Source organism: Melospiza melodia, chromosome 11 (genome assembly GCF_035770615.1).
Source record: "Melospiza melodia melodia isolate bMelMel2 chromosome 11, bMelMel2.pri, whole genome shotgun sequence".
In the NCBI taxonomy this organism is placed as follows: Eukaryota; Metazoa; Chordata; class Aves; order Passeriformes; family Passerellidae; genus Melospiza; species Melospiza melodia.
This window is the reverse complement of record NC_086204.1, coordinates 4,209,009-4,223,793: the sequence shown is the minus strand read 5'-3', so window position 1 is coordinate 4,223,793 and position 14,785 is coordinate 4,209,009. Positions and strand designations below refer to the sequence as shown.

Genomic DNA, 14,785 nt, shown 5'->3' with positions numbered 1-14,785 from the left:
AGTACTAAAAGGGTTTAATACACTAAAAGAAACTCTCAAGGGCCTACTTCAAACTTTTTTCTGCCAGATTTTGAGAAATACATCTGTAGTTCCCATGGCCAGACCATTTTGAAGAGCTGACCTGTCTGTGTGTTCTGCCTAGGTCCATGCAGAGTCCCTGCAGCAGCTGGTGCAGTCACGGCAGGAGGCTGGGCAGGAGCCCCCATGCAAGGCTGCAGCCAAACAGGCAGAACCTGCACTGCTCTCTGCAGATGCAGCTCACCAGCTCCGTGAGGTGAGGCCCCAGGGAGAGAGAAAAGCTGTTTTATTACTTTTTTGCCTTTTAAGTTATTTTCTGTTTGGTGTCATTCTTGGTACAACTTCTTCACTTTCATAGCATGACAAATGATAGGACTTCAAAGGAGCTTCTCTGGCATTGTTACTTGGAAGTCAATCAGCAGCTTTAAATCCCTATTCCATATTCTTATGATCTTCCAGTTAATGAGCTGTTAAGAAGTTTGTTCTTCAGGACAGATTGATGACAGTGAACACAGCATCTTCAGTCTGTAAGAGTTGCTCTCCATCAAGAATTTGATCCTATATCTGTTTTGTGTGCAAATTAAATTAGAAAAGCAGAGAATTGCAGTTTTGCTTACTGCTGAAGGTAGAACAACAACAAATAAAATTTAAAAGAAGGAGAAGGGACAATCTTTAGCAAAGCTCTTGACTTGGTACAGAGTTTGAAGTTTCCTCGTTTTGAATCTCTTAGTTTTCAGGTTTTTGTATCAGTTTATCAGTTTTTATACTTCTTGTTTCCAGTATGTAGCAGCTGCTTCAAACATGGATAAGGAACACAGTAACCAAGACATGCTCTTAGTCCATCACAGTTTAGAAATCACTGTGACTGTGGGTCAGTATTATGGGATGGAGTGCAAAAGGCTGATGAGTGTGAATAGAACTGTTTCTTCACAGCTCGTGCACATGTTGGTGCTCACCAGGGCTGGTTTTATGATGAGTAATGGGATTGTAGAATAATACTGATGTAGTTATTCTGGGTTCTGTCAAATATGTGAAGTTTCAATAATATTTGAGTAGACAAGAATAGGTTAAAGGAGCAGAAAAGCTCAGACACCTCAAATAGATGCAGTGTATTGGTCATTGAGAGTAGGTACTGAAGTCTTGGATAAAGACAAGGAAACATTTGTAGTTTTCAGAGCTAAAGTGGGTAGAAACCAGTTAAGAAACAACAGAGAAGAAGCAGAAAAGACAGCTTTTATTTGGTGTAGGGTTTTAACCTCATCAAGTTTTGACTGGAGTTTGTAGTCTAAGAGGTGCTGAAGAGGCTGAAGGGGTGGGTCAGCAGAGTAGCTTTTCCATCTCTGTTCACAAATGACTCCAGGTACTCAGTTGAACAGCCATTTGTTTTAACTGGAGTGCAGCAGTGGAAGCATCTTTAACCAGTGTGCTGGGAATATTTTTGAATGTACACTGTCATTTAGTATGTGTAAAGGAATGGAGTATGGAGGAATATGCATTCACAGAGCAGTATGCACCTTTACCACCAGAAGTGACATGTGTTGTTACAAACCATTGTAACCTCACGGCTTACACCGTTGTTACAAATCACTGAATTGCCTGCCAGAATGATCATTCTCTCTTCCAGAAGCATTTTGATGCTGATAAGCTGACTGTGTTGCCATGTTTTTGCTGTGCTCAGGTGACAGAGTCAGCACGGGACACTGTCAGTGCCCCGGCTGCTCCTGGCCCCGCCTTGTTTGACCACCAGCGGCAGCACCACTCGGAGTTCATGAAGCAGCTGAGGGCCCGAGCTGATTCAAACAGGTTTGGCTTCATGTTCCACATCTTGGGAGTGGAGAAGTGGCATTTGTTAGGTTTTGCTTCACCTATTTTTGCAGAAAATGTTAAGATGTCATAATGAGTGAGCATTTCAGATGAATTTGGATTCCATCTTTATGCCCTTAATAGCGTACACACACCAAAGGTGACATTAACTATTTCTGTGAAACTGTACATAAAAAGAGTAGAAGAAAGATTATCTTGATGTTTTGTGGGATGATATAACCTAGTTTAAGCTTTAGGAAATCTTAAGCAAATCTTACGCTTTAGGAAATCTTTGGGAAATTTTAGCTGCTACTACTTCTAGTAAACTGATAAAAACTCATGAAAATTCCTATATTTAAGACAATGCAGATTGACCCCAAATGCTTCTCGTTTCCAGGAAATGTGAATCTACTGCCATATCACAAGGTAAAGAGGAGACTGGTGATTCAAAACAGACATACTCACCAATGTTTGATAGTTACTCTGAGTCCTCAAGATCAAAGGTTCACGATCAGAGGTAAGAAGCTTTTTGTGTCCTGTTCACTTACCTGATATAGTTAGGTGTCCTGAAGTTTCTCACAGCCTTTCTCTGATCTTGAACTGGAAAAATGTTGTCCTCTGTAGTTTTCCTAAATTCTAAAACAGAATTTCTAACTTACCATTCTTCTAAAATCTGGAAGAAGATTTCTTTGCATTTGTTTATCATCACTACTCACTGCCAGGTAAAGGATGTGCATACTGTCTGACCACATGGATTTTAAGCTAGAATAAAACCAACAATCAGTAGTTTGATGAAACTTGGAATTTTAAAATAGCCAAACTGCATTTTAAAACCAAAACCAAACCCTCTGCATGTTGTTTATTGCTGTGATGTTAATTGTGGTGTGTACAGCAGTAATGTAACATAAGCATTTTAAAATGTGCAAAGTATTTTTTAAAACATGTTCTCTGGATAACACAGTAGTACCAGCAGCCGCCAGGAGAGCCCTTCAGTTCCATCTTCTAAGGAGAATGAGAAGAAGCTTTCCCGTCGTGAGAAGACAGCCAGCAGTATTGAAGAGCAGGCTCACACTGCTGCAGATGATTCCTTGCCCAGTGACAGTGTTTTGTCCCTGCCAGATGAAAAAGGTTGGCTCTGCTGCTGGTGTGTGATGGCTCTGAAGGTGGGGAGGGTGGAGGGAGAGAGGGTGGTGCTGTTTCAGAATGAATTTCTGAAATAAATGAGGGGAAGTGTGTGAAGAAAGCTGAGCCCCAGGTGAATTGTAGTCTCTGAAGAGGTAACAGAATGGCACAGTGAGATGGGAACCTTTGAGATTTTGCTGTGTTGGCTTAGCCACATGCTCATGTGCTGAACCTGCAGGCACAACACCAAATGTTTCAACAACTCCAGATGTGTTTATGCCTGTGCACACAAATCTGTTAGGTCTCTCAAAGCTGGGTAATAGATGTTTTCTAACTCAAAATCACTCTTTCCTAAACACCCATTTTTCTGCATCAGTTGTCTCCCTATCTTTCTGACCCCCCTAACATCAGTGAGATGAGACAGACTAAAATTGCATTTGTGGTGCAAAACTGAGTGGAAAACAGCTTCCCTGATTTCTCCCTCAGATTCTGCTTCTGTTGCAACAGAGTATTCCCTGAAATTTGATGAGTCCATGACAGAGGATGAGATTGAAGAAAAATCTTTTCGGTCTTTGCTGCCCTCTGAGAGTCATCGCAGAAATAATCTGGAGAAGAAGCGAGGCACTCGTGATGATTCTGATGAGGAAGTGTCCCCAGACAAAACAGCTCTGTCATCTATCAAGGTAGATGTTTTAAGTTAATTTAATTTAACTCAGCTGACATGGTCAAGCTGATAAGCTTCAAGTGAGCTGTTCTTAGCTGTGTTTGCTGAGTTGAAGGTTCTTTTCCTCCCTGTGATTCTCTGAGCATCTCAAAACAGAGAGATGTGTGAATCATGCTGTATGTCACTGTTGTACAAGTGTGATGATTTATGAAACAATCCATCCAGGCCTCTGCCTTGTGGCTTAGGAGGAGTGACTTTTTGAGGTAGGTTTTAAAAGTGGATTAAGTCCTCCAACTATGCTAGCACACAGCTAGGAAATACAAGAGGATGCTTCATCTCTCTGGCCAAAGTGAGGACCTCCCAAAACTGTCACATAGGGCAAAAATAGCTGCTCTGCACAAAGCTCAGATTAAAAACAGCTTCCCTTCCTACATCTATTTTTGTTTATCTGTGTATATGCACACACAGATATGCACTTTGTAATTGTAAAAAAGCCATGGCATTTCTGTGGTTTTGTGCCAACTTTATCTTTCCTTCTAGGAGCTAAGCATGCCATTCTCAGGGGGGCAAGACAGTTTCTCTAAGTTTACCATGGAGATGGTAAGGCAGTACATGAAAGAGGAGGAAATGAGAGCAGCTCATCAGTCCTCACTGCTCCGGCTCCGGGAGAAGGCTCTCAAAGAGAAGACCAAGGCTGAGCTGGCGTGGCTGGAACACCAGAAAAAGTAAGGCAGCTCTGAATGTACATAACTGCTGACTGACCATTTCCTTCTATTTTCCAAGGCTTTGTTTCCACCTTACTGCTCCCTTATTAAGTATTAATGGTTGAACTAATCTTCTGACATCAGTATTCTGTGCAGTTGTTACTGGGACTTGGGACCCAGTTTATAAATGTGCTTTGATATTTACATTGAATGGAGTTTGATTAAGAATTTCACTGAAACAGTAGAAGAGCAGATGTTTGTTGTCAGTTGGAGGAGGTAGTTGCCAACCATTCCTCTACACATCTTAATTCAGGAAGATATAACACTGTCAAACAGCTTGACCTTTCTTTGCTTGATGTGTATCTGAAGTCATTTTAGTTGACTCAGGCACATTTTGTGTATCTGGATACATGTTGTACTTAGTGCTTTGTTTCCAATCTAAGATGTGCTTTGTCCTGAAGGCCACTTGAAGTACCCACTGATACTAGTAAACAGCAGTGGCCAGATTTAATCAATAATTTTCTCTGCATGGCAGTACCATTGTTCAGCAGACACTTTCTTACAATTTTGTGTTATTGTGGATTTGACAAAGGAGTATTAGGTAGTGAGCCAAGTGCCCTTCCTTCTGTGTTTCTGAAATGGTGAGTGTGCTACCTCTGCAGAGCTTCTGCCCATTCTTTTGTGATCTCCTATTACCTGCACTGGCTTTTTTACTGTGCCTGTCTGACCAAATGATGCAAAATATTCCACCATAGAGCATGCCAAGGATTAAGGTATATACTCTCTCCAGAATAAGAAAAGTAAACTTTTTTTTTTTCACTTTAAAGAGTAAAAGGCTTGTTGTCCTTTTTTAAAATATTGCTTTATTCTATTTATTATAAAGCAATTATTTATTGTTATAAAGCAATCTTATTACTTTATTTATACTTCTTTCTTTCAATCTGTTTGCAGGCATTTGAGAGACAAGGGAGAGGATGATAAGATGCCTCCTATTCGAAAGAGGCAGCGTGGACTGCTGCTGAGATTACAGCAGGAAAAGGTAAGGGATGCCCTTTAGGAAAGTCCTGTTGAAAGCCATGTGTACCCATTAAAGGTTTCAGACACTGTAAATATAGGAATGGAGAACCAGCAGTATTTCTTACCTGTTAGTTTTAATTTGCATTTCAATCATATTCAGCATGTTGCTCTCAAGGGTCCTCCTCTATCCTTAATCTCATAATTGAGACTCTGATTAATTGATCTCCAGTTCTTTGCTACTGAAGTTCAGCCTGGTTCCTTCCTCGTGTAACTGCAGTCATGTCAAACCCATAGCAAGGGCACTGTGGCATCTTTGAGTGTGTTCTTGAGAGAGGTCTGTCAGTGTTCTCATGCTGAATTTTTACACCTAACAGGCAGAAATTAAACGTCTCCAGGAGGCAAACAAGGCTGCTCGCAAGGAGAGGCAGCTCATCCTGAAACAGCAGGCGGAAATCGAGCGAATCCGCCAGACTACGATGAAGCTGCAGGAAAAACTGAAGTCTGCAGGAGAAAACAAGCTGGTGAGTGTTGAGCACAGAAACTGGAGTCTTCCCTCTTCACCATGTTTATAGGAATGGAGGGATACCAGTTTGGACCTATCACTTGGAAGTTTTCTCTGCCTGAAGTGATCTCACCGGTTTATCTCAGCAATTTATGCTTAATTTCTTTAGAACATCATTTAAGGAAATGCCTTTGGAGAAGTTATAAAATGTTTTAAATGCACAGTAGATGTGTTTGTTCTTTCTCAAGCTGAACTAATGACTTTGGGAATGTGAGATTTTTGATGTTTAGGTCTCTGAGGCTTTGATTTTTGTATATAAGCACTAACCCAAACATTTCCTGCTGTGTGCTAATGTAATTATGCTAAGTTTCTTGCCTCTACTTGCCTCCTCACAAAATTTTGAGAAGACACAAGTTTAATAGTAGTACTGTAGAAAAGGTTGATTTCCTGTTTGAGTAGCTGAATTCTGGTTTGTTACTTTGGGGGGCTTTTTGTTTTGGTGGGGTTTTTTTTGTTTTGGGGTTTGGTGTTTCTTTGATCTTTTGTGGGTTTTTTTGTTTGTTTTTCTTGGGTTGTTTTTGGGGTTTTTTTGTTTGTTTTGGTTTTTTGTTGTTGTTGTCGTTGTTCTGGATAGAGTTAGGGGAAAACTTAAATTATGGAGAGAAAGAGGGTGCTAAAAGCTGTGTGTCAAATAAAAACGAGGTTATGAAGTTGAATCTGTAAGTGGACAGAAGCAGTATTTCATGTAATCTAGAGATTACAAGTTAAATTAACACTAACACAATTCATTAAGGATTTTGGAATAGTCTTGTAATACTTCTTCTTTATTTTAACCCTTCAATTGTAGGAGCTTCCCAGTGAGGATGACATCAAGCAGAGCAATGGTTCCAGCCCACTTCCAACTGATGCAGAAACACGCAGCCCTTCCCCAATCTCCATCTCCAGCAGTGAGACCAGCAGCATTATGCAGAAGCTTAAAAAAATGCGCAGCAGAATGGATGAAAAGTAACTATATAATTTTTTTTCTTTTAAAAAATACTGCTATTTTAATGGAACAAGTTGGTTTGGCCCAAATCTGCACTAAAGACAGCCACCAGAAATATTGGTGGTGTTAATATCACACCTTGGTCTGAATTGCCTGAAAAACAACTGATTGGAAGCATGAAGAAAACTATATTAATCTTTGAACATAATAATTTAAAGTTCTTGCATGATTCAAACATTATGGCAGACCATGTGGTCAAGATTTTATTGAAGAAGATTTGGTTTAATATTCTTTGTACTTGATAGAGTTGGTAAAAGCACATCAGGTTAAGAGATGTTGATGTTTGTAGGTACAAGAAATAAGGACAGGTTGTGGCTTCACAGCACATCCTGTCAGAGTTTCTCTTGAAATGAGAGACCTGAAGTCAAATGGTCAAAATGGTGCCTGTATTTTGTATCTCCTCTTTAACCTTAAAGAGTGAAAAAATATAGGGAGTGAGACTCTGGAATTACAGTGCAAATTTTTGAGTTGAAATGTAATTTATAACAGCAATTATCTTATGCAAAAACTAGTAACTGAGTTTCAGATCTGGCTCACAGAAAGACACTGAGGTTGTCAGGTATGTGATTTCTATCTAATTATCCAGCTGCTGAATTTTAATTCTGGTTGCATTAAAATCAACTAGGATGAACTCTTTAAATATTTTTTTATTAATGGAGATGATATGTATGTGACTGAGAATATATTTGGTTTACAGGTTGGAAGAACGTTGAAAATGTTTGTTAGGCTCCAGAGTAAATAACAAAATTTGTTTGCAGTTCCTGTGTTTGAAAACCTAAAATGAATCTCCTGATTTTGCTTATGAAATTGTTTTAGATAATTGTTTCTGCATCCTTTCAGTGTAGGAATTATTTGTGTGCATGAAACATCCCAAACACTTTATACCTGCTTGTGCTCATTAGTTTGGAGTCCTAAATTCTTATTTGAGACTAATCATTGAAAGTCTGGCTTCTGCCAGTTGCCACAAGAAACAGTCTTTGCTTAAACAATTCTTTTGAGCTTCGAACCAAGGCAGTCACTGCACTTCAGTCCCTGTGGGTGCTCTTTGGAATGTGTTTTCTCTGAGATTCCAAACACAGCTGGATAAAACATCCCAGAGCAAGCAGTGCCATGTAAAGGCCAGCTGTCCTTGTCACATTTAGCAGCCAGTTTGCTTGCAATCATTTGAGAAGCACATTTCCCACCCATGCATGTATTTGAGTATGATGAAAATAAAACCCAACAGCACTAAGGGAGGCTTTGGTGTGAGCAGGGAAAACTCAAAACCTGTTGTAGTTTCATGGCCTTTGTGTCTAGCCTGAGTTGATTGCTGTTTTATTCTGACTCCTCTGGAGGCATCTGATAAACTAAACAGCCGAAATCAATGATGATTAAATGTTTTTGAGGTGTCATATTTCTAAAACTAAACTCATGACATTCCAAATTGTATGAAAACCACCCCATCATCATAGTGGCAAATTCTCAAAGTATATTTTGAGACTGGTAAATGACTTAAGATAGAGACTTGAAAAGCATGTGTGTTGCAGGCCATGCTGGCTTCTAGGTTTTCAAGCAAGAAATGTTTTTCTTCTGATCTTATTTTTTTGTTAAAAGAGGGTCTTTATCCTATTTTTTCCCCACAAACAAGTTTAACAAATTTCAAATGGCGATACAAAACAATCTGTAGGTTATGATTTTTGAGATACAGTATATATACTAAAAGAGATGACAAATATACTTGTATATTTAAGGCTTCCTTTGCTTTTTTATCAGCTAGTGGCTTTGTCAATATTGTTCTTGAAATCTTATTTTTTCAAAGTACATTCATTCCTAAGCCACACTTAAAATTGCATAAAGACTTATATATTACGAGGGATAGCAGCAGATATCAAGTATGTTCTACCTTTAAAAGTATTTTAGTCATGATTTGATTATTATTTGATGTAGTTGGAAATATTTCTCACCTGGAGAATACTTTTCAAAAGCTGGATACCAAGATTTGAGATGGAACAATTACTTTTAGGCAGAACAAGTGGAAATTGTGTGTGATCTGTATGGTCATGTGGTTTTGGTTTTAAGACTTGGATTGTTGTATATGTTCAAAGGAGGAAGTATTTTGTGTGAGCATAAATGATTCTCTAAAACTTGATTTCCCTCTTGTACAGTTTGTGCACACCTTTGGCAGGTGTTTTGGTAGTGATAGCAGTGCTTATTGATTGAAAAACTGCTGACTTGGCATCTTTTTTAATGTCTTGATTTGTAAAGCACGTAAAAATAGCATTAAGATGTTTGGCTTGGGGTTTAATGGTAGCAAGCTGCCATTTGAGGGGAATCAGGGTGGGAAATGGGGCTCAAGGGAAGAAGCTGGATGATAAATAAAAGGAACTTGAGGAAGGAACTTGGAAAGCCTGCTATGCTGGATTTGCTGTACTCCACAGCAAGGTGGAAATCCTTTGGCTTCCTTACTTAGGAGGCAGCTTTAATATTTGTCTTGTGCTAAAAGGGGAATGAATGGATAGTTTTGTTTTCACTTTAACTGATGAGTCTGTGTAGCCTGCATGTGAACAGGAGCATGCTCTGTCAAAGAGAATTAACCACTTTCCCCTGGCTTTCCTTGCATATGCAGCATTAATGATAATTTTTTGCAATAGCAAATTAAATGCTTATTTTCATTTGCTTTTCCTTAGTGTGCTTCTTAGCTTGCATTGTAGTTGATAGAGCTAAATGGAGCATGGTATTTTTCTATAAATTTAATAATTCATTAGGAATTAGCTTAAAATGGTAATCGTTTTATGAAATACCATTTTAAGCAGAGCTGTCAATTATGTAGGTTTTTTTTAAACAATAGATATTATCTTTCTGCAGTTAATACTTCAAATGAAATATATGGGTATTCTGAGATCAAGTTTGTTGCAAAAAATCCCAATTAGCAGCTATAATGTGAATGGCAGGTGTATCTGGAACTGTCTGTGTTTTAAAAGTAAACTATTTAATCTCTTTTTTCTTTGCTCTTTCACTGGTGCTTACCTCACTGTAGAAATAATTTTACTGAGGTTTCGCCAGGTGAAGAAAATGTGTTTATAGTTTCAGACCAGGAAATTGTTGATATTGCAAGACCAGCATGCTCTTTAATACCAATAACACGCTCTTTTGAGAGAATAGCATGAGAGGGGTCAGGCTGAGATAAGTTAACTGGTGCCTGTGCAAATCTGCATCAAAATAATAAAATCTCCCAAATTTAAAGAAAAATACAGCAGTGTGAAAATAGCTTGTCTTTCATTTAACAGAAAACCAAGTGTTGCAAGTGTATGTTCTATAACCTTCTGCATAACAGTGTATAGTTTTTGTACTGCAGATGTTGGGTATTAACTATACAATGTTAAATGCAATTAATTTTCAAGTTCTTTGCCAGATGCTATCCTTTTCTCATTCTTTCTGCCTTAATTGCTATCTTAGTTTTAAACTCTTCCTCCTTATTTTGTAGACACTGCTCTCCTGTTCACTACTTCTTCTCTGTCTTTACGTCTCACCACTGGGCCTCTCTCAGTGTCTGTTTTCCCAACCTCCACCCCAAATTCCAGCTGTATATCTACAACCAATTGGTCAGGTAACTGTATATTTCTCCAGTGATAGACTCTTTGATAGAGCATGCTCTGTTCAGTCCTAGAAAGTCCAGAGGTTCTTCAGCAGGGGACATGGTTGGCACTTGCCTCACAGTTTGCAGATCTTTTCACTGACATAGGCAGGGGGATCACTCCACCCTCAGCACCAGGCTGAGCAGTGCAGGGATTTGCTGGAGGGAAGGATGCCATCCAGAGGGACCTGGACAAGCTTGAGGAGTGGGCCAGCGTGACCCTCATGGAGGTCCACAAGGTGCAAGGCCCTGCAGCTGGGTCAGGACAATCCCCACTATCAGTTCAGCCTGGGGAGGGAATGAATTGAGAGCAATTCTTCAGAGAAGGACCTGGAGATGCTGATGGACCAAAAAATGGGGTTTGACTCTGCAGTGTGCACTTGCAGCCCAGTAAAACAACTCTATTTTGGGCTGCATGGAAAAACAGCAGCTCAAGGGAGGTGGTTCTGCCCCTGTACTCCACTCTGGTGAGACCCAACCTGCAGTGCAGTGTCCAGGTCTTGGGTCTGCACTGTGAGAAGGACACGAATTTTTCCTTCAGATCCAGAGGAATCCACAAAATAATGAAAGAGAGGGAACACCTTTCCTGTGCAGAAAGGCTGAGAAAGTTGGGCTGTTCAGTCTGGGGAAGAGAAGGCTCCAGGGAGACCTTACTGTGCCTTTTCAGCATATATAGTGAGGTTATAGGAAAAATTGAGAGAGACTTACCAGGGCCTGTAGTGATAGGGCAAGGGTAATGTTTTTAGGATGAGAGAAGGTAGATCTAGATTAAATCTAAGGAAGAAGTTCTTTGCTGTGAGGTTGGTGAAGCACTGGCACAACAATCTGTCCCATCCCTGAAAGTGTTCAGGTCAGCAGGAACTTTGAGCAACCTGGTCTAGCAAAAGGAGTCCCTGCCTATGGTAGAGGAGTGAAACTAGATGGTCTTTATTGTTTCTTCCAACCCAAACCATTCCAGGATTCAATTCTCTTATTCCTATTATGTTCTGAGTGGCAAACAGACAGTTCACTCTGCTCCCACTGTCTGGTTGGTACTTCAGAATAGCTGCTGAAACCTCATAGTTTGGGCTTAAGTCAATATCCCTTAAAATGTGCAAGTACAGTTTAGAACAGCAGGTTAACACTAATATTTGAAATGCACTGATAAAATGTGTGATATTAGCATCAGAGAAACAGACTTTGAAGTCATGCTGCTGTAATCTGAGTGCTGCTGCTTCCTCATTGCTCCCCCACATTTCCAGCTGCATAGATGCCAGATGTGCTTTTGCAATTTTTTTTTTTTCTGCTTTTGAGGATAAATGTGTATGCTTGGTGTTGCAACTGGAACCCTCTAGACTGCAGTAAATATTAAGGCAATGCATCTGCTCTTTTGTGGCTCTGGCCTTTAAAACCCAGGGTTATGAAAGGGTCTGCATCTTTGGCCATGCTGCTTTGATCCTCCTCTTCTTGTGGGTTTTTGTTAGAATCTTCTTTCTCTCCCATCACTTCTGTTGACTTATCTTTCTTATTAAGTAGTTCTTCTGTGGTAATTATTTTCATGGCAATTTCATTAATTCTCCTCCTGTTTGTGGTCTTTTGGGTTAATTCATTTGACATCTGCTTTTAAGGAGTCTTGCTCTTTTGAATCCATTTATTTCAGCCTTTCTCTGCATTTTAATTCAACTTGAAGTGCCTCTCTCAGGACCCAATAAACTGCAAAAGTTCCTGATGAAATCAAACAGTAGGCGAAGAAAGAAGAAAAAGTTGCTTTTTGCATTGAGGTCATTGTAATAATGACCTCTAAAACAAGTTCCACATGCATGATCTGCTGGACTAATTGGAACTGATGTGTGTGTGAGAGTAAGAGTGGATAGATCTGATAGTGCTGGTGAAAGACACAACATTATCATGACTGTCCTGTCATGTTTGTAATGCAATTGCTGTTGGTAGTTTGCTCTGTTAATGACACCAGCCTGTCAGTTTGGCATAAGTGTAGATGATGTTTGATGTTTGTCTATAGAAAGAATAAAATTATGCACAAAACCATGGAATCTGTTAGCTTCAAGGTGGCAGATGTTCCAGAGATTCTGAGGTGCTTCTGTTTCTCACCTCCTCTTGTTTTGACCATCAGAAAGAAGATTGTGAGCGTCTCTAACTGGCTTCTGAAACTTTTCTCTTCATGTCATAACTTGCTCCCTTTGTCTAAATCTGTCTTAGAGGAGGACTTATCTGAATCTCAACCTTTCTGATCAACTGCCAGCTCACTTTTCCAGGGAACAGAACAAACACTGAGTGAGCAAATGAGAAGTGTCCCTTAGCAGGCAAGACCTGCACATTAGTCACTTGGCCATTCCAGACTCTGTAAATAAAAGGGTTTTATGAAACATGAGAGATTAAAAAGCACAAATGAGATTATTATCTGCTTTGCAGCTTAAAAACTTTGATGCTAAGTGCTTGGGATGGCTTGAAAATTATGAGGACATTTGCAAAAACAAAGTATCACAAGTCTTTGAAGTCTGCCTTCTATAGCACCACAACTTCTGTACCAATGGCAAACTATGGACTTTCTACAGAGTGATTCTGTGGCATCTTAAAGCTTTCAGTGGAGGAGATTAATAGATTGATAGACACTTTCCTCTAGACTTGGCATGCCAGAGGAAGTGTGTGCAATTGATGCTGAACTTGCTTCCAATTTACTGTCTGAAAGGTGAAGTGCTATGGTTACTTCAGTGCTCAGAAATGAGACAGGAGCTGGCAAAGAGAACAAAGGTGTGCACACAAACCTATTCATACCTACCAAATCCTGTGAGAGTTTTGTCAATTCTAAGGTTTCATGGATCACTTAAGAGCTCTTTGTGAGAAAGAAAATATCTATGAATTTTCAGCATGAGCTTTAATTTTTATTTTTTTCTTAATCTACCAGCTAGATATGTTAGAAGCTGGGAAGGAACAGTCTGGCATGGTTATTTTCTTGATGCTGTCAGCTCACAATTTACCTTCCAAGTGCACCAGTCCATAGAGGTGATGCTTAAAGGAAGAAAGATTAAATCTCCAGGAGGAGTCTTCATATAGAATCATCTTCTCTTATAATAACATATTTGGAAAAAACCGTGGGGCAACTGAGGTTACAATTTTTCTGTCACTGAGATTGGCAGAAAAAAAAATTCATTTTTCAAATTGTTGCAGCTTTCTAGAAGGTTCCAGTTTAATACCACAGGTACATTTCGTGTCCTGAAAGTGGGAGCTTTTTTCTGTTTAGTTTAGTGCATATGATTTTAATGATTTTGAAGATTTTTTAAAATATAAACACCCTCTTTATGGTATGATGTAGAGATTACTTCCTGCAGAGAAAAGAACCCTTGTCTACTTGCGGGGTTTTTGCAGCAGCACATCAGAAATCTGGGAGATCTGTTATTGTGGATATGATCCTAAAAAATGAACTGAACAACTGCAGTTGTGGGAATGATGGCAGTGGAGCATCTGGGTGTTGGGAGCTCAGATTTGCTGGCTGGTTTGGCATTGTCCTGTGCTGTGCCTGGCAGGTTCCTGACCAAGAGGGAGCAGAAGCTGATGCAGCGCCGGCAGCACGCGGAGGAGCTGCTGGAGTGGAAGCGGCGCCTGGATGCCGAGGAGGCCGAGATCCGCAGGATGGAGAAGCAGGCTCTGGCTGCCTGGGACAAAGAACTGCTCAAAACCAAGATGGCCAAGAAAGAGCTGGGGGATCAGAGGGCTGAGCCCAAAGGTAGTGGGGGCTGGGGGAAGTGACACATATGATAAGAGTGAAGGATTGCTTAGCTTTGCAGTTGTTTCCTCTTCTGATATTTTGGTTGCTTTCTGGACACTCTTGGAATCTCAGTTTCTGCACTCTGTTGCCTGTTTCACACCATATACATAAATGTGTATTTCTCCTTTGCTATGTATCCTCCCAAATGAATAGTGCAGCATAAGCCCATCAGTCACTTCTATATACAATTTTTAAACTGTATTTCTGTCTTTCAAAGCAGAAATATTGCAGTATGCCATGATTGTAGCAATGTGTCTGAACAACTTGGACTACAAGGTGCACCAGCCATTTCACTTGTTACTGTTCTTAACCAGGATTTTCTCAAGGCCCTCTGGAATTCATTAAGGTTACTAAGACATAAACTGTGCTGAAATAAGAAAGAAGAAGCTCAGAAACCAAATTCCAAAACCACAAGAACTTGATAATGGGGGGCAGCAAAGCACCTGGACTGTAACCAGTTACATATTTTGAGAAGTGCATGCAAAACACGTGAACAAGCAAAGGCACCAATCAGAAATACATGATTACCCTGTG

General features: G+C 39.9%; 1 protein-coding gene across 8 annotated transcripts in view; it reads left to right on the top strand.

Moving 5' to 3' along the window:
* CEP350 (centrosomal protein 350) overlaps positions 1–14,785 on the top strand; it is a 72,155-nt gene that overhangs the window by 34,591 nt on the left and 22,779 nt on the right. For 5 of the 8 annotated variants that reach the window (XM_063165375.1, XM_063165380.1, XM_063165376.1 and 2 more), the window contains 11 exons: positions 143–274; positions 1,697–1,821; positions 2,219–2,338; positions 2,783–2,949; positions 3,430–3,626; positions 4,148–4,332; positions 5,263–5,350; positions 5,703–5,849; positions 6,678–6,835; positions 10,339–10,461; positions 14,010–14,209. In XM_063165375.1, the coding sequence (XP_063021445.1) occupies positions 143–274; positions 1,697–1,821; positions 2,219–2,338; positions 2,783–2,949; positions 3,430–3,626; positions 4,148–4,332; positions 5,263–5,350; positions 5,703–5,849; positions 6,678–6,835; positions 10,339–10,461; positions 14,010–14,209 (1,642 nt within the window). The remainder of the gene's footprint in view (positions 1–142; positions 275–1,696; positions 1,822–2,218; positions 2,339–2,782; positions 2,950–3,429; positions 3,627–4,147; positions 4,333–5,262; positions 5,351–5,702; positions 5,850–6,677; positions 6,836–10,338; positions 10,462–14,009; positions 14,210–14,785) is intronic. The other 3 variants (XM_063165377.1, XM_063165378.1, XM_063165379.1) reach the window with 3 other exon arrangements.